Source organism: Martes martes (assembly GCF_963455335.1).
Source record: "Martes martes genome assembly, chromosome: 11".
Classification (NCBI taxonomy): Eukaryota; Metazoa; Chordata; class Mammalia; order Carnivora; family Mustelidae; genus Martes; species Martes martes.
Genome location: NC_137899.1, coordinates 81,124,868 through 81,143,884, shown reverse-complemented (window position 1 = coordinate 81,143,884; position 19,017 = coordinate 81,124,868). Strand labels below are relative to the sequence as shown.

The 19,017-nt window shown below is 39.6% G+C and overlaps 1 protein-coding gene across 7 annotated transcripts in view; it reads right to left on the bottom strand.

Annotated features, from left to right (window-relative positions):
- ASB15 (ankyrin repeat and SOCS box containing 15) overlaps positions 1–18,122 on the bottom strand; it is a 32,530-nt gene extending 14,408 nt beyond the window's left edge. The window contains exons 1-8 of one of the 7 annotated variants that reach the window (XM_080818819.1): positions 18,008–18,122; positions 17,435–17,600; positions 14,531–14,689; positions 12,644–12,716; positions 6,025–6,133; positions 4,337–4,389; positions 4,115–4,246; positions 2,401–2,559 (exon numbers count right to left, since the gene is read on the bottom strand). In XM_080818819.1, the coding sequence (XP_080674945.1) occupies positions 2,401–2,559; positions 4,115–4,246; positions 4,337–4,389; positions 6,025–6,131 (451 nt within the window). In that variant the 5' untranslated portion in view covers positions 6,132–6,133; positions 12,644–12,716; positions 14,531–14,689; positions 17,435–17,600; positions 18,008–18,122. Of the gene's footprint in view, positions 1–2,400; positions 2,560–4,114; positions 4,247–4,336; positions 4,390–6,024; positions 6,163–7,850; positions 7,915–10,074; positions 10,133–12,643; positions 12,717–14,530; positions 14,690–17,434; positions 17,601–18,007 lie in introns of those variants that run through there. The other 6 variants (XM_080818821.1, XM_080818818.1, XM_080818817.1 and 3 more) reach the window with 6 other exon arrangements.
- Positions 18,123–19,017: the final 895 nt, after the last annotated feature.

Genomic DNA, 19,017 nt, shown 5'->3' with positions numbered 1-19,017 from the left:
AAAAATAAAACCTTACATGCCATTTTAACTGTTTTGGAACTACGAATATATTTACTTCCTGTAAAATAATAATGCAAATCACGGGGAATCCCTCCCAACCTATCCCGTGAAGACATTCTTAATCAATAAATGGCTGAAATAATGAAAACTAATAAGGCACACAGTATTTGTGTAACATAACTAAGTAAAATAAAACTTTAATAACTTACATAGTAAAAATAAATATTTATCTACATCTACATATCTTCAAAAATAACGCTCAAGAAAACCAAACTTCAGTGGAAGAGTTAGGGAATTAGAGACTCTTGTCTACGTTATAGGCACTTTTGAACACTTTATGGTTTGCTGGCACTTTTCCTTTTTATTCTAAATTTCTGTCATTTTCTTTCTTTTTCTGGTATATGTGTTTTGCTCATTTAATTGTCTTATTATCAGCACTGATTTATCTTGTGATTCCTAAGACATACAAGTAGAGAAGAAACATTTTTCTGAGGTTTCTTGGTAAGGATTGCAGATCGAAAGAGGAGATAGAGGGAAGAGGATGTATATTGATTTGTGAGAAACAAAATGTCTGAAGAATATTACCAGCGCTGTAAATGGCATAAGGTGGTAGGACAGTTGAGGGCAGTGGAACTGAGTTGTGCTCCCTGGTTCCCTGGACTTCCTCTTTTCCCCGGGGCCCCGGTGGCCAGGACAATCCTGAACTGGAGAAAGGTGACACCAACTTTGGAGGGTGGGCAGAGAGGGAATCTGAGTGCAAAATACCCTTAATAAGCATCAGATGATCACAAATTAGATAGTTAGCACTCAGCAAGTAACTGTGTGATAACTCGAATACATCAAAGTACTACAAGGAAGGGCCAGATGGCTGATGGGGAAGAAGAGCCCTGGCGGGACCTAAGGTGATACTTGTTTGGCCATCTAAGGATATTCTATAATAAAGACAAAGAGGATGGCATAGGGCTAAGAAAAATAAAAATGACATCACACAGAAAAATCCAAAATGGCATATTTTTCTCTTACCTCTCCTTTTATAAGTTAATGGACTGTAAATAGCAAATTTCAAAGTAGCCTATAGAGTAAAGAAGAAAACTGGGAAGGTGCCATGGATGATCCATTTACCTATAGAACCTAAAAATACTTGACACGGGCTCTACAAAGAAGGTCCCGGAGAAGGTAACCCAAGAAAATATGTGGAGACATAAGTAAACACCTTCAGAAAATTTCCTTCGTGAGATTTTTGTCTTCTCCTGATATTACCATTTAGCTTAAAAAAAAATACGATTTCCAGATGTTCTAATTCTATTTTGGCTCTGATAACTCAGTGACCAACTTCCTTTCCCACACTTCAGATATTGTTAGAGTAGAGAAAACACATGTACCACTTTGAAATGCATGTAAATGCTTAATGCTCTGTTATAAGCATTAAAGAAAAACAGAAGCAAATAAAGCAAAAAGAAATCAAACCAGTGATAATCATGACTTAGTTGTTCCTTAAACAAGTGAATTGAGAATAGCAAGTAGAAAATAATTCTACATTTGCAATGTGAGATAGTATATAAACTCTGGAAAAGTGTGTGTGTGTGTTTTGCAGAAATCAAATATCTATAGATATCTATAGAACTATCTAGAGAAACAACAGCACATATGTGGATGCCATTGCAAATACCCCCTGTTATATACCTTTAAACATAATACAGATCACATTAATAGTGGTGATACAACCATAGAAACTGCTCAGGGTAAGAGTTCTGGTTTACTTCTAAGAAACACAAATTGTGACAAATTCCAAAGTGACAGGAAATGTTGTCTCTGGTCATTTGTAATTAATCTCATCTCACTTTTGCAAGCAGACTTGCCGATCTTTATTGGTCAACAAAAATAGCAGGAAAAACTGACTGAGAAGAAACTGATAAATGTTACCTTGAGGTTTACCATCCTTCCTTGTGTCATAGATGGGAACCCCACTGTAGGTGGCCAGTGTTGCATCTATGTGATTAGAATCTGCTGGTGCCTCACTGTTCTGATGTGAACCTGGTGTCTCTCTTTCGAACCCCGTTCTCCCTCTTTCTTCTGGCTACTTACTGCACATGCAACACTACCTAAAAGTGGACCCTTCTTAGAGAATATTCTGCTAATACTGGCACTTCTGGCCTCACAAAGCTCCAAGGTTGGATCCCTCCTTGTTAGTTGGTGCTGAAGGATCTTTCACATTTGACCTCTTTGTAGGATTAAAAAACCAAAATCATAGGGGAGATGAAATGAGTGTTAGGGGAGGAGCTCAGGTAATAGAAGGAGATGAGGTCACATAACTTCAATACATAGTGGTTTCCAGTATATACTTATTAAATATTTCTTTGTCTCAAACTACAAAAGTTCTAGGAAAAAAAGGTCATTTACCGATCAGAAGGGGTGTCTCTCCTTTGTCATTTTTGGTGTTTGGCCACACTCCCTTCTCTAGTAAAGTTCTTACATTTTCTACCAGACCAGCTTTGACTGCCAGTGTCAAGGGTGTTTCTCCATCAGAGGTCTTGAACTCCCAGAGTGTCTGGTAGGATGCTGAGATATGAAAATATTGCATTGAGTTCAAAATCTTTGCATAAGGAATATCACAGAGATCAGAATAATCCAGCATTATGTACTTTGCATTGCACGAAGTCAAACAATGAAAAAGAAAGATTAAAAGACATGATTTAAACTTTATCAAATGACAGTGCATAGAAATAGATGAGCATGGACTTGACAGCTAGAAAACCAAAATCTGTGTTTCAGGGGATTGGTTTTATTTTTAATGGATTGCAAGTTCTTATTTTTTGATAAATTGTAACATAACTCCTCAATCCTTTGTATTGTTATTGAAATTGCACCTGAAATTGGTTTTTCTCAAATGAAATCCGTGAATGGGGGAGTGAAAATGTATTTGAATACTGTCAGAATATGTTAGAAAATACCATGCTTAGGGCATCTAGGTGGCTCAGTGAGTTAAGCCTCTGCCTTTGCCTCAGGTCATGATCTCAGGGTCCTGGAATCAAGCCCTGGTTCAGGCTCTCTGCTCAGTACGGAGCCTGCTCCCCGCCCCCCCCTCCTCTGCCTGCCTCTCTGCCTACTTGTGACCTCTCTCACTCTGTCAAATAAATAAATAAAATCTTAAAAAAAAAGAAAGAAAATACCATGCTTAATATTAATACCATGTTAACATGCTTAACATTACCTTCTGTATCTATTTGTCTATCTGCTTAGCTATTTTTTTCTAGCTGGCTGGCTGGACAGTTAATTATCAAGTAGCTATGACTGTTTCTATCCTAGAGCATAGAATGAGGGAGCAACATTGAAGGTTATGAAAGATAGGGCACTCACAAGACATTTTAAAAGTTGTCAAGATGTGACAAATACTGTGCTAGAACATCAGAATTATCAAAATTATTATTAATATTAACTCTGGGTCCATTTAACATGATATTTACTAATGTTTACATTAGGAAAAAATTAATGTAATATAAGCACAAAATATTGTAAATATACTTGTTGTATGATAATGATCTTTTGGAAATTGTTAACTCAAGAGATAGTTCCAAATAAAAAATTAAAAACTAACTCCCTAAAGCAAAACCTTTATATTCAAATCAATTAATTCATGATATATATAAACTTTTATTACCTTTAGGTTATAACCACGTCTTTCAGCCAACTTCTGTCACATTCTTAGAAGGATGCAAAGAGTGAACCCTGAACCTCACAAAATGTGCTAATTCCTTTTTTTTTAAAGAGAGGGTCTGGGTACGGGAGTTAAGGGGGGCAGGGGGAGAGGGAGAGAGGAATCTTAAGCAGTCTCCATGCCCAGTGCAGAGCCCGACATGGGGCTCAGTCACACAACCCTGAGATCTTGACTTGAGCCAAAATCAAGAGTCCGACGCTTAACTGACCTAGCTACCCAGGCGTCCCATAAAATGTACTAATTTTTATACTCTGAGTATAAAACATGGATATTCTCTTTTCCATATTCCAAATAATCTTTTATTCTACTTTTTCTTTTTGCTTGTTATGTTTGTTGGGAACACTCAAAACTTCTACATTTTTGCTTTGGTTTGGTCAAAGGGATTTTATGTTCTCTTACCATCCAGAACAACTTCAAGTATTTGTTGAATGGGTTGAACAACAGCCTCGTGCAATGGAAACCATCCTTTTTCGTCAGCTTCATCCAATGCATATTTATATTTCACATATTCCTGGAGCTCAAGAATGTGACCTAGATTAAACACATGGGCTCGTAACACATCTCTGTCTCAGCAAAGCAAAAGCTCCAACCTGTCCCATCGTAGACACTATACCCATTTACCTTGTTTTATGGCTTCCACAAGTTTTCTGTTTTGATCACTCAGTGGTGCAAATCTACCAGAGAAAGAAAAACAAGCCATATTTATCCAAGAGGTGTTGTCAAAAACCCCAAACACTTAACTTATATTGACTTTCTGTATATAATTTTAACAATCAAGATCTATAGGAAATGCACACAACTAGTTTTATCTATTTAAAAAATGTAAGTGTCTAAGAATCACAGTATATTTATGACACACTAGATATAGGCACATTAGTACAGATGACAGAATTCAGGAGTGTAACACTATCTCTGAAGTTAGTTCTAAGCAATGAAAATGGAGTCAGGAATTGTATTCTGGGGGTGCCTGGGTGGCTCAGTGGGTTAAGCCTCTGCCTTCGGCTCAGGTCATGATCTCAGGGTCCTGGGATTGAGCCCCGCATCGGGCTCTCTGCTCCGCGGGGAGCCTGCTTCCTCCTCTCTCTGCCTGTCTCTCTGCCTACTTGTGATCTCTGTCTGTCAAATAAATAAATAAAACCTTTAAAAAAAAAAAAGAATTGTAGTCTGAATCAGAAGAGTTGGGTTCAGGCTTCATGATTTTGTGATCCTGGGGAAGCCAGCTGGCCTCTCTGGGTGGTGATTTCTTCATCTCTAAAATGATGGGACTAAATAGAAAGGTATCTAAATAGAAAGATCTTACAATTTTAAAAACTCTATGCTCAATAAAGCTTATTGCTTTGAACTTAATATACTTAGTTGATCCACACTGATGTTAGAGTCTTTAATCAACTGATGTACAAGTGAAAACAGGCTGAGCATTTACTGAACAAACTCCTAGTCGTTGGCCTAACAGGTCATGATTTCAACCCTCATGGCAAATCTCTGGTGTGTGTGTTTATTCAAAGGAAACAAGGTATTTCATAACAAATTGATTCAACTCTATTAAGCAGAAACATCTGCTGACATTCTAGGGTTGTGAAAGCCTTCGTAGGAACTCTGTTGGAGATGAGCAAAAAATTAGAGACCCGATTTAAAGGTACTACGTCCATTTTTAAGAATCTCAAAAGCAATAGTTTTATAGCACAGAATCTATTCAAAAGCACTACTAAATTTCAGAATATAGGATTCTAAATACTACAATAGAATGCAAACTAACATTTGTTTTTGTTAGAAGTATAATGTGTGTTGTTCAAGACAGAAATCTACTTTTTCTGTTTCAGACTCTGTAACTCCTGCTGGGTGGGGAACCTGCTTCCCCCTCTCTGTCTATGCCTGTCTTTCTGCCTACTTGTGATCTCTCTGTCTCAAGTAAATAAATAAAATCTTTAAAAAAAAATATTCAGAGCAGACCTCGGTATACTTATCTATATTTTAGTTGTATAAGCCATACTTGCAGATTTGTTCAAATTACTTATTGTCCTTTTAGATTCTATATTAATTTTAAAAAATAGGCAGTCTTATACAAACAAAGTCAACTAAGAATTTCCCATTTAGGTTATTTCCATCTTCCACAGAAGGTGGGGGTTTGTGGAAGATCCTATTGTTGAAACCTATGTGTAGTGGCCCTTGCAAAGCCATTGAATTCCCTGCCAGGAAAGAAGAGTAAGCATTTTCCTAGAGGAAGACCCAGGAAGTGTCTTTCCTTTTATCTGACAACAAAATGAATGTCAAAAAGAAATTTTGTTGAGAAGAGTCAACTTGAATGTTACCTTTCAGAATAAAACACAGACTTGCTGGCTTCAATGGCTTCTTGAATACTGAGCTGAATATCATAACTTGTAAGGTGGTCTTCATCAGGGTCATCATTAGTATCCATGACTGGATAGAATTTTTGAGAGAAGCAGTTTCTTATTATCAGCAAATGACACAGAACAGTACATACAGTTAATGTGAACAATGCAAAATGAGAAACTAAAATACATTCATCTTTCCCCATTGAGCAAGCATCAAAGCAGTGAACTTTTTAATCCGTATTATATATGAAGCCCATCCTAACTATTGAAAGCTTTGATTACCTGCCCTTTAAGTGTCTGCTCTTTCTAATTTGGGGCTTTTTTTTTTTTCCATTAATGACTGTAGTTAGGCTTATAAGAACTCATTTTCCCATGCTTCTGACTTACACTAATTTCAGCCCACCAGTTTTGTGAATCACTGCTCTACAGAGCCCATTAGAAGTTTAAAACTCAAACCAGGAAGAAATAAGATGGAGACAGGAATAGAGAACAGTGAGCCCTTCACATTCCTAACTTTTAATTCTGTATCTGCTGTGTTTGCTTATTTGCTAATTGATTCCTTTCCTCACGTCAGTAATGGTTTGCGTGGGCTGCCTTGACATGCAGTTATTCTGTTTGTGTTCAACATCTTCTAAGACTCTACACTCTTTGAGGGAAGGGCTCTACCTCACTCATCTTTGTACCCCTTACAACTCTAGAAGCTGTGTGGCCCAGAGAACTTCTCAATGAACATTTGTTGAATTAAAATAGAACAGAAATTCACAAATGTAGTGGCCTAGCCTTGCCCTCAAGAAATTTAACAGAACAAACAGAGAAGACATGAATGATACTTTAAGCAGAAGAAATTGAGAACTGGGGTACATGGGTGGCTCAGTCAGTTAAGTGTCCAACTCTTGATCTCAACTCAGGTCTCAATTTTGGGGTCATGAGATCTTAGGGTCATGAGTTCAAGCCCCACGTTGAGCTCTATGCCTAGCGTGGAGCCTACTTTAAAAAAAAAAAAAAAAAGGAACTTTGAACTTCAAGCACTGTTCTTCCTGAGAAACTACTGTCTAGTTTCATGTATGAAGTGAACAAGTTTCAAAATTCCAGAACTTTAAAATACAAGAGAGTGTTAATGTGATTTAAAAAAACAAAACAAAAAAAACATCTATAGGCACATGGAGAATCTCCTTATTGACTGGGTCTGTTGGGTGCAATAGACCACATGGTTCTTCCTGTCCTCAGGGAAATCCACCTCTGTGGACTTGTGCTGGCCGTGGAAAAATCCTTTCTGACCACGTTGGCAAAAGCACATCCTTAATGCAGTTAGGGATGCTGTAACTGCTACTATAGGGGTAAGTGTGGTAAAGACCAACTTTATTAAGAGAGGTTTTGTTGTGGAACCCGCCAGCAAGTAAATTAAACTGGAAAACCATAAGCAGAATAAAAATGAGATTGTGCTTTCCAAGAAGAGCCAAAAACCAGAGAGGCTTCTGGGCTGATTTACATAATTTATTGATGGCTCTTTCAGCTCTCTAACGCACTCACTTGTTTCAACCAAATCAGAGCCACCAGAAATAGTGGTGCAGGCTGTGCACTACACGTGTTCCTGGCCGAGGAAATCCAGCCAAATCTCCCCTTAACAAGTTGTACAATCTGGTAGAGTGCTACACATGCCCCAAGGAAACAGCATCTTCTCATTTGCACCAAAGTGCTATGGTCTGTGCAATTCCTGAACTGACTTGAGCATTTTTCAACAAAAGGAAGTTAAAAAGATGTCTACTCATTTAGTGTTTTGGGTAACAAGTGAGGAGAGATACCTTTTAGCAGCTAGTCTTCCAATCTTATCCCAAAGTGGCAGAGTCTTAGTCTTCGGTTACTCTCCTTCAGAAAAGAGAATAATACTGTGGCAGTGGTAGTCATGATGCTTCTCGATCTGAACCCTCACCTGGTTATTGTTTGGTCCCATTTTTTGTTTTCTGGCTGGTCTGACAGGGAAAGTTGTAAGGTCTGATGGTCTCAGAGCATCGTTTGAACAATTGAAATAAGGACCGTCTTAACTCCATCCCCAGAAGAGACCAACCCTTCTAGAGAGTCTCCGTTCCTTCCCCTGCATAGCTCTGTCCATTAGCAGCCACTTCTCTAAAGAAAACCACAAAAATGTGGACTATTTCTCATTGGTTAATGTCTTCCAAATATCAAAGGAGTGTCTACTATTGGATCAATTGCTCTCTCTTATTTAAAAAGGAAATTTATGGGGCACCTGGGTGGCTCAGTCATTAAGCATCTGCCTTCGGCTCAGGTCATGATCCTAGGGTCCTGGGACTGAGCCCCACATTGGGCTCCCTGCTCAGCAGAGCCTGCTTCTCCCTCTCCCACTGCCCCCTCTCCCACTCCCCCTGCTTGTGTTCCCTCCCTCATTGTCTCCCTCTCTGTCAAATAAGTAAATCTTAGAGAGGAAATTTAGTAAGTGTAGAAATCAAAATAATCCTGTAACTAGGTTTAATGATCCATATAAAATTGTTTTTGATTAGTTGTACTTTATGAGCCAAAATGTATGATCTATTTGAAGTTTTACATAGTGGTGTCTCTTTCCAAGGAGAAAAAAACAAAAACAGTTTTCTGGGGGCAATTTTCAAAACACAGTTGATATTTCCTTTACTACCTCTCATTGTTCAAGTTTAGCTAAGCTCAAATTTTAAGGATGGTTCTACACATGCCGATAGCCAGGGAGCCTGACCTGTGGACAGCCTGCACATGAATTTGATGGCATTGTTTTGATTGTATTTTCATTGTTCTGTACCAGTGCTCTCCTATCATCTTGGAACAGAAAAGAGAGAATAGTGGTAATGTTGGGGGACTGCCCCCATCAGGGGGCAGACTGAGGAAAGTGCATTTCCTCACACGGTGAGATCTCAGTCTACTCAAAAAGCCAACATGTGTCCTAAGGGTCTTATTCACCAAATAGATTCAAGTAGTAGTTTGTTTTTATTAATTGTTCATTGGTTTATTTCCTATATCCCCCCCCCCAAGAATATAAATCAATAAGAGCAGAGAATTAGTCTGTATCTCCAGTGCCTAGAGAAGCGCCACCTCAAGGTCCATGGTCCCTAAATGTGTGTTGAATGAATGAGTGAATGAATGAATGAATGAGTTAATGAAAAACCCACTAACATAAGCAGGGCCCTGCTTTATTCGTACAACTGACTGTGGTACTGAGGTATGGAGTCTTTCTTTCAGTGAAGCAGGTGTGGTGGCCCACTCTGCTTGGCTTCCTTGTTCTCACTTCTGTGCTCTCATATCTTATCCCTCTACCTTCACCAGCCCCTCCAGCCCTTCCACACGCAGGACCCACACAGCCTCAGGCCTGGGTCAAGAGGTTCCTCCTGTGAAAGCCTTGCTACAATGTTCCAGTTCCCCCTGGGCCTTCCTTATCTGGGAACATCTCTTCTATGATATTTTTCCATTATCTGAATTTACACTCCTTTTGTATTTGCCTGGCCAATTCCTCACACATTTGTGTTTTGTGTTCTCACTTAGATGATCAGTTTCCCGAAGGAAGTATCCTACTTTCTTTTTCTTTTCTGTCTTTTCTCTGTACTTTCACCACTAGTCAGCTGGGAGCAAATGGCTGTTCTCAGGAGAAAGTTGTTGACTCCTTACTTGCAGACAAGCCCCGAGTCCTTCAGACAGCACAATTAGATCATGAAGTTTAGCCTGTGGCATTGCCTGCTGCCTTTCTCGCTAGTATCACTGTGGTGATAGGGGGATTGCATGGCCCTGGGATTAGTAATGGGATCCAGAGCCTTTTTACCTATTTAAATCATCAGCTCAGCTCTAACCCTGCTTGAAATTTGGACTTCCAGTACCATAGACTCCTTAGAGAACTGAGTTGATCTGTGGAAAGTTTTGTTTCTGATTTTTTAGATGTCATTTTAACTATAACCCAGAAGAAAATTATCTAAGACTTTTAACTCTTTTGTATCCCTAACAACAGCCAGATAGAAATAGTGAGGAAGCTCTTAGCAGGTAGAACACCCCTACCTAACACAAGCTTTCTCCAACCTTTCACTTAAAGCTTGGGATGAAATGAAGATCTGTGTGCAGGGCCATTAAAGCGTCAGACAGACAATCAAAGAGCACCAGTGGAATGAACCCAGAGACATTGAGATGCAATGAGAAGAGCAAGAAGAGGGGCACCTGGGTGACTCAGTGGGTTAAGCCTCTGCCTTAAGCTCAGGCCATGATCTCAGGGTCCTGGGATCGGGCTTTCTGCTCATTGGGGAGCCTGCTTTCCCCTCCCTCTCTCTGCCTTCCTCTCTGCCTGCTTGTGATCTCTGTCTGTCAAATAAGCAAAAAAAAAAAAAAAAAAAAAAAACAGCAAGAGGAGAGTTATTTATCTATATCTCAAATTTAAAATGACCAGGACTCAATTCCAACTGAAGGCTGGCAGTAATCTGTTGCCAGCCTTCATGTAAGAATGTTTAAATAAAGCACCAATCAGGAATTTGAGAAAAGGCCAAATAATATTGTGACCTCCTTTAAGACCTATTCACAGGGGCTCCACTTCTCAATCTAGAGAAATTAACTGACCCTTTCTAAATAATGGTTTTGCCAGTCTTATTCTGGAGAAGACCAGTAGTGAGGTTTATTTATTACCGGTATGCAGCTGCTGACAAAATAACTAGAACAATTATACTGGACAATTAACCTTTTCATTTAAAGCATGGCTTAACCACTGATAGATGAATGGATGAAGAAGAGTGGATAGAGGAATGGATATATATCGTGGAGTATTACACAGCCATCAAAAGGATGAGATCATGCCATTTGCCACAACAGGGATGGACCTAGAGCATATTATGCTAAGTGAAATCAGTCAGACTGAGAAAGACAAATACCATGATTTCATTCAAATGTGGAATCTAAGAAAACAAATGAGTAAACACAATAGAAACAGGATCAGGTCTATAAATACAGAGAGCAAACTGATGGTCACCAAAGGGGGAAGTGGAGAGAGAGATATAGGCTTCCAGTTAGGGATGAATAAGTCATGGAAATAAAAGGCGCAGCGTAGGGAATAGAGTCAGTGAGACTGTGGTGGTGTTGTGTGGTGACAGATGGGAGCTACACTCACAGGGAGCACAGCAAAACATATGGAGTTGTTGAATCGCTATGTTGTGCACCTGGAACTGAGGTAATGCTGTGGGCCAACTATACGCAAAAGAAATTTATACATAAAGAAAAATAAAGGGCTGGTTAACTTAAGGTCAAGAACACATTTGATGAAAGCAATGGATTCTCACCCCAGAAGGATGCATACCCACCCAAAATTCTCATAAAATTTTGGGGAATGCACGGATCCTCGGAAAGCCCTGTCACATACCCCAGTAAAAACCCACTGAATTAAGGATTTCTGAATGTTAAATGTATTATCCAGATACCAGTAATTGGTAGTTTATTTTACAGGCAGGCTGAGATAGGTTTAGATAGTGGGAAAAGGGTAAGTTAGGTGGTCACGTAAGTTTTAGAGTGTCTTTGGTAATTAAAAAAAAAAAAAGGCCAGTGATTATGAACCCACTTTGCATACATTGCCATGCTTTAAACGCCCCAGTTTTACTTTATCGGTATTATAGATTCGTTGTGCATAAGTTGAAACTGTGGTGTCAAGAGGTCAGGAGACCCACCCAGTGTCACAGAACTACTAAGGGGAGCCTGGAGAGAGCAAAGGTACCTTCATTTTTAAGGTCTTTCCGAAGCAGCAGGAAAACAATGCACAGTTTGTTGCCCGTTAAAGAAAGCACTTTGATTCTGCTCTTAACAGCCAGCTCGAAATGACAATAACTTCTAAAAATAAAAAAATAGCTTCCAGGGACACATAAATCTTTCTCTTTGGTGCCCGGCCATAAGGCTTTGTGTTCCCTAGGGTGGTCTATGGTGTCCTAACGTTACCTTCATTCTGCACTTTTTATCTGGGAGTCCAAACATTACTGTCTTTACAAAAGGACCCACATACCAGTGGGAGCCTGACTGAAGTGGTCAGGAGGATGGGGTGATGTTGCAAGAGATGATGCTGGAGTGACCGCGGGTACGTGACGCCTGTCTGCGTCGGGCTCTCTAAACCCCCTCCAGCCTGTATTCCCTGCTAGTGCTGCACTGTTGACGAGTCTGTGGGTCCTAACTGGGGCAGGCCCTCACAGTTTCCAGAGTGTCCGGTCACTTCCATGCAAGGAAGGCCTTTGTGTCCAGAAATATCACACTGCCCCTGGCACCTGTCACCCCAGTGTCATTCAGTTGCATCAGGGAGAGATAATGTTCTTTACGCCTTATTGTTGCATGTTCTAGTGTCCCTTTGAAAATGCCAGCCGCACTCTACGGGTTTCCAGGGCAGACCTAGGATCTCTGGGGACAGTTAGTGAAGGTGGCATGGGGTGGGGAAGAGGGCGGAGGGTCTAAGACCGAGTCAAGTGGAAGGTGATAAGGGGGAATAAGAGAAGGGGCATGCAGTGAAACTTAGATTTCTTCACAGGTTTATACACAGCCCCGATCCAAACCCGGAGGTTCTGCTGTGTGGAATGGGGCACCGTCATACCCCGAGGCAATTTTCTCTTACCTTGAAACCGCTACGGTTTCAGAGTGATGTGTTCACCTCCTGGAGGTCCCAGAGAGAATCATCAGCATTTCTCCTATCAGAGGAATAGCGATAGTGAAAGAGGATTTTTATGTTTTGGTCTTGTTAAGAAAATACAGTTATTGTATTCAAAGCAAAGTTCATTCTTGCTTTCCTGCATTTTGACCCTTGATATGTGTCATTTTAAAGGCATATCGAAATCAATATGAATAGAACTTTGTTATCACTTTGGTTTTTACTCAGTGACAACACACTTCTGCTCTTTCAGAATCCCGTGGCACAAAATGGCAAGTCAGGCCAATGGCTTCATGAGACTAATTTCGGTGAATCAGCCAGTCAACCAAGAGATTTCCGAGAGTGCTAAAATGCTGTCAGAATTGGGGGTCCAGCCCACAGACACAGGTAACTTTTATTTATAAGTATTGTCACAACAACTCCCTCCACATGGTGTAATCCTATAAATGACAGGGAGAACTAGGCCAGTTCTCCTTCCGCAGTAGAACAATTTACTCTGCTGATAAATTGAACAAAGGTGCGCGCACGTGTGCTTACACACCCACACATGCTCAGGCCCGTGCGCGCACACACTCACACACACAGTTCAAAAAAACGAATGCTGGGGTACCTGGGTGGCTCAGTGGGGTAAAGCATCTGCCTTTGGCTCAGGTCATGATCCCAGGGTCCTGGGATGGAGCATCGGGCTCTCTGCTCAGTGGGGAGCCTGTCCCCCCCACCCCTTTTCTGCCTGCCTCTCTGCCTACTTGTGATTTCTGTCTGTGGAAAAATGCTACTTTTATGTAGCATTCATAGAGCTACAACTCGACATTTTAGAAAAGATATAAAAAGAGGCAAAATACACTAACTATTGGCTGAAGAAATGAACGATTAAATAATCAGATACACGCTACTCTTGAAACTAGCAAATTAATAGATTCACCATGTGTTTCCTATGTCATATATCTTTGCAAGTTCACTTCCAGTTTTGGAGCTACATTAACTGAGGCTGAGTTTCTAGTAAATACAGTAGTGATAAGACCTGTCATTTTACTTTTGCTTATCTCTAGTTTCACAGTACAACATTAGATATTTTTACTCCACTATCGATTTCTATGTCAAATTCCATTACAACAGAGCTATCGGAAGGTGCATGCTAGTTTGTGAAAATGATACACAGAACAGGAAGAAGCTCTAGAGTCACAAATAGGTGGATTTCTAGAGGAATAGAAACAGACTAGAAAAGAACAGAGCAAGCATGGCCCACAAAAAGGCAACTTATTAATAGATGTGCCCTTATCACAAGCTCAAATGATAATATGATTTTTTTTAAAGCCCTATCCTTTGTTTATAATTCTAAGTCTAGGAATCTATCTTCTAGAAATAATCAGAGATGTGGGCAAAAAAATTATATATGAAAATGTTCATCTCAGCCATATTTAACTGCCAAGACACTAGAAATAATCAGATGTCCAACAAGAGGAAATTTGTGTAAGATATTATAGTATACCTAAGCAATGGAAAACTCTACAGTTACTAAAATCCATATCCTTGAAGAATATTTATTGCCATAAATAAAGTGTCATGTATGAGAATGACGTCTACTTAATCAGATATTACTGGCCACTTGGAAGGAACTAAAATTGACTTTATGGAACCAAAGTTTACAAAGCTTTCCAGAAAACTGGCCTGGCATCTGGGTCCCAGGCTATACCTTACAGGTGGTGAAATAGGTCACTTCCTGACAGGTCAGGGACCTCGGTGACTTTGGTAAGAGAGAAATTTGCACAAATTTATAGTAAAGCAGGTGAAATCTGGTGGAGATAATTTCTTGGCTTGGGGAAGAACAGAAATCTGAAAGACGGACCCATTTACCTGAATCATCCAAGCAAAGGCTTTGATACCGAATTTATTCTATCTTTCTGCATGAGACCAAAAGTTCATTTTCCACTAATTAGTGAGTGGCAGCTTCTGAGGAAGGTGAAGCCAGTTACAGACCAAAAAGTAGCTACATTTGGTTTAGACAGCTGAGTTCTAGGATAAGTAAAAAAAATATTTTGACTACCTTAATTAACTACAATCACAATAAAAATGAAATACCTCTAGACTTTAATAAAAGCATTGTTTATGTACCATATATGTATGTGAACACACTGCAATAGTATCTGTCTATACTATATGGTATGTGTACAATGTCTATACTATATATATGGTATGTGTACATACTGCTATAGGTACGTGTTCATTTGACACGGCAGCACTTCCTGCCTGGGGCTCAAGTCAAGTCTTTACGCATTCGAGACTCAAACAGTAATGAGCCATTGCATTTCTTCATATTTTATTTTGAAATCACATACAGACCACTGATTTCTTTCTGGGGAGATAGTTGGGTATAGCAGTTGGAACTTTGTTCGAATACTGCCCTCTGGATTAGCCACCTCATTAACTGTGTTTGATGTGAATAATCAGCAAACATTACCTAGCATTTTTCTGTAGTCGAACTCCTCTGGAATGAGGAACTAGAATTCCAGAGGTTGTTTGGCAGTTTTAGCTCTATTCCTCACCCTTGAACAGGCGCTCTGTCTGACATACTCCTTATTTCCGTCTCCTTCCTTGTCTCTAGAATCACCAGATTTCAGAGTTGACCATTAGATAGCCTCACCTGTAAATGCCATTTACAACATGCCCCACGAGTAATTGTCCAGCCTCAGCCCTCACCACCAAAGTGACAGAAAGGTTATATCCCCACAGAACCCTTCGTCTTTGGCCAGCTTTAGCAATTAGCAAAGACAGTGAAGTTGAATCCTGTCTCCTCAAATCATTATTCTATGCTCCTAGTTCTATTCCTTAGGGTCACACTGATAAAATGTTATTCCTCTGCTACACGAGGGCCCTTGAATCATTCCCTAGGAAGGTTGTTACATCTCCAGTGAGCCTTTTCCTCCTGAGGCAAGACAATTTTTCTTCCTGTGCTGTGGGTTCACCTCCCTCTGCCATCTTGATTGCTTTCCTGTAAGCACACTTGTTTACCCATTTCTTTCTAAAACTGGCTCTGGACCTTGGGCTCTGATGGGAGCACAATGGCTGTATTCAGATCAACACATCAAGCAGGGGTGACCACCTCCTTTTCCCTAGATACTATAGATCTGTTAATTTAGCCTAAGCTCAGATGAATTTGGGGGCTATCATGTTACACACTTGATTTGGACCCCTACTGGCCCAAATTGTACATCTCATATTTTTTCTCACATTATTGTTACGCATTTCTGTACAGGACTCTTTATTTAAATCTATTACGTTTTGTCTTGTCTTTTTCCTTCTCTCTTTCTTTTTCTTTTTTTTAAGATTTGACCTTTATTCCAGTCAGCTAAGATATAATGTGTTTTCTCTCCCTCCAAGTATTGTTCTATTTGCAGATCTATTGGCATGTCTTCTATAGGTACATCTGCTCCATTAATAATGATAAATGTTGAACAGAAATTGGCACAGGCCAGAGAGGCCTTCAGGTTGACACTGATCTATTATTTAGCACCCCTCAAGAAAAGCTGTTTATCCCATTACAAATCCTCCCAAACACACCAGCATCTAGTATTAATGTCTCCTTTTTGATAATGAGACCATCATCAAGAAATGCTGTCAACTACTCTGTTGAAATACAGATGCATAGTGTCTACTACATTTCCCTTCTCTGCTGAATCTAAATGTTAAAGGAAGAGTATCGACCCACCAGTTCCTGATGATGATTATTTTTCTTCCTAAGGATTTTCAAACCATCCTATTCATTCATTCAAAAACATGTGTTCAGTGTCCGCTATGTTCCAGGCAGTGCTAGACACAATAGGATCCATGCCCTCAGGAAGTTTGCTGCCTTTAAAAATGCGTTCTAGACTTTTCTCCAGAAGCAACATCGGTTGCTCTCCTCCTTTCCAAGGTTTGGCAGGAAGTCAAGCACACAGCACATCCTCAATAAATATTTGTTTTATTGAATTTAATAACTAATATAAGTAACATCCATTGAGTACTTACTGGTGACATACATTATGCCAAGTACCTTAGTCGATTTAATTTAATAGACAGTTTCCCCTATTTTACAGATAAGGAAACAGAGGCACAGAGTTGTGAGGTAATTTGCCCAAGCTTGCACATCTAGTGAGTGGTGGAGATGTGGATCGAAACCCATTTTTTTGGCATTAGAGGGCACACAGGCTTAACCACTCCACTGTAACTGACGATCCAGCTACTATAACGAAATTAATGAAAAGAAGGTCTCATTTCACAACCCAAATATTCATAAGTTTTCTAAAAGAGCTTATGCAAACAACCAGCAAACGTATCAAACAATTGGGACGCCTGGGTGGCTCAGTTGGTTAAGCAGCTGCCTTCGGCTCAGGTCATGATCTCAGCGTCCTGGGATCGAGTCCCACATTGGGCTCCTTGCTCGGCAGGGAGTCTGCTTCTCCCTCTGCCTCTGCCTACTACTCTGTCTGCCTGTGCTTGCTCGCTCTCTCTCTCTCTAACAAATAAATAAATTAAAAAAAAAAACGTATCAAACAATCTAGTAGAAATATACATATTTTAGGTAAATTTTCACCTGAAAACAAGCTATTTATTCCCACAGAAACAACTAAAATATAAAATTATGATACTTATGATGATAATACAGTCTTCTCAGTGCAAAGCAGAGTTAGGACTTCCTCGTCCACATCCCTGCTATTTCACAGAAATCATTTCATTTTAGATATAGAAGGTTCTTTAGACGTCATGTGTTCATTTACGTACCAGATGGGCGATGGGCTCAGGTAAATTCTAAGGGCTGTCCAACCTCAAGATGCTATGATTTATTTTGCAGAAGCAAATTTCCAAATCTACTGAGTTCCTTTTTCTCATCCGAATCAAAAGAACTGAAAGGAATTTTTCAATCTGAACATAAAGGATCCATCTTTTGCTGTAAATGATGAAAAAGCCTTGATAGAAATTCATTTTAATTAGTCACAAAAGTCATTTAATTTTTTTCTCAGAAATAAGGGCCAGCTAAGACCCTGCTGAGATTCCATAGTGTGTATACTGATACTTCCTATGAGCATATTCATCCATAATATGTGTTTCTCATGATACTATTATGCTTCATAACTATGCCATGGAATTAATATTCTCTGAACAAACAAAAATAACCCTGCCTTTATTCTCTGATTAGAAAGGCTCTAGAAGGGCAAACCCCCAGGGTGATCAACTGGAAAGAAAGTAAAGAGAAGCTACCACAATATGTATTTCCATCCATTTAAAATATTCCCAATATTAAACTACTTAATAAGCGAGTTGGTGAGGTACAGATCAAATATTTCATAATCTCACCTTTTGGAATGATCGTCTTGTCATTCTTATCCAGGGCCTTGCCTTCCTAAACCAGAGGAAGTGCCTTGGAGCCAATGTGTTCCTCTGTGTATCTAAAATTAAGTACCCAGTTGGTGGTTAAATTAAGATCTGACCTTGTACAACTGAAACATAAGCAGTTCCTGGCACGCAATAAAGTATTACCCATGACTTCTCTAGACTCTCATCAAAAGAAACATAAGCCCACAGAGGTATAATAAGATTAGCTGTGTCCTGATTGGTTCAAAGAGGCTCATGAAAACAAATGATCTGCCAACCCAGCTGCCATGAGGGTTCCTGCTGAGGGAACCAAGCAAAACCACTCTGACAGAATTTTTACCTATCTTAAAATTAGTTGTTCAAGAGACAAAACTGTCAGTCTTTGAGTCTGTGTGTCTCCAGATCCAAATCCACTTGTAGTCAATTTTAACACACACTATTTCTTGTTCATCTTTTAGACTCACATCAAATCTCATTACATACGATCTTCTTGGTATATGAATTTATTGCTTTTCATATAATTTGCATTGAATACCTGCCAGTTTTCTACACCGATGGGGATACAACATTCAGCGACATCTACTCTAATCATGGATTTTTAGGTCAAATTATAAAACATATATAGTCTTAAAAAAAAGTGAGCAGCAGATGTAAAACAAGCAGAAAAATCTGGATTTTTTTTTGATTGGGAAGGATTGTTTGTTTCCTATTTAAAACAAACAAACAATAAAGTTGAGTGTCTTACTGATTTTCTAATGAAAATAATCTGCCCTAAGTTTGTTTTGACATGGCTCTCCTTGGATTAGCTCGGGCCACTGTCAGCATTCACAAAGCCATCTGGCTTCTGTCCCCAGCACTCCACTAAAGCAACTCTTCTGAAGGGCGTCAATGCCCTCCTAGTGTCTAAAGACACTGCGTGTATTACTTTTCAGACCCTCTGTTAGATTTCTGCTGTTGGTCCCTTCCTTTCTCCTGAACTATCTACTCCCAGG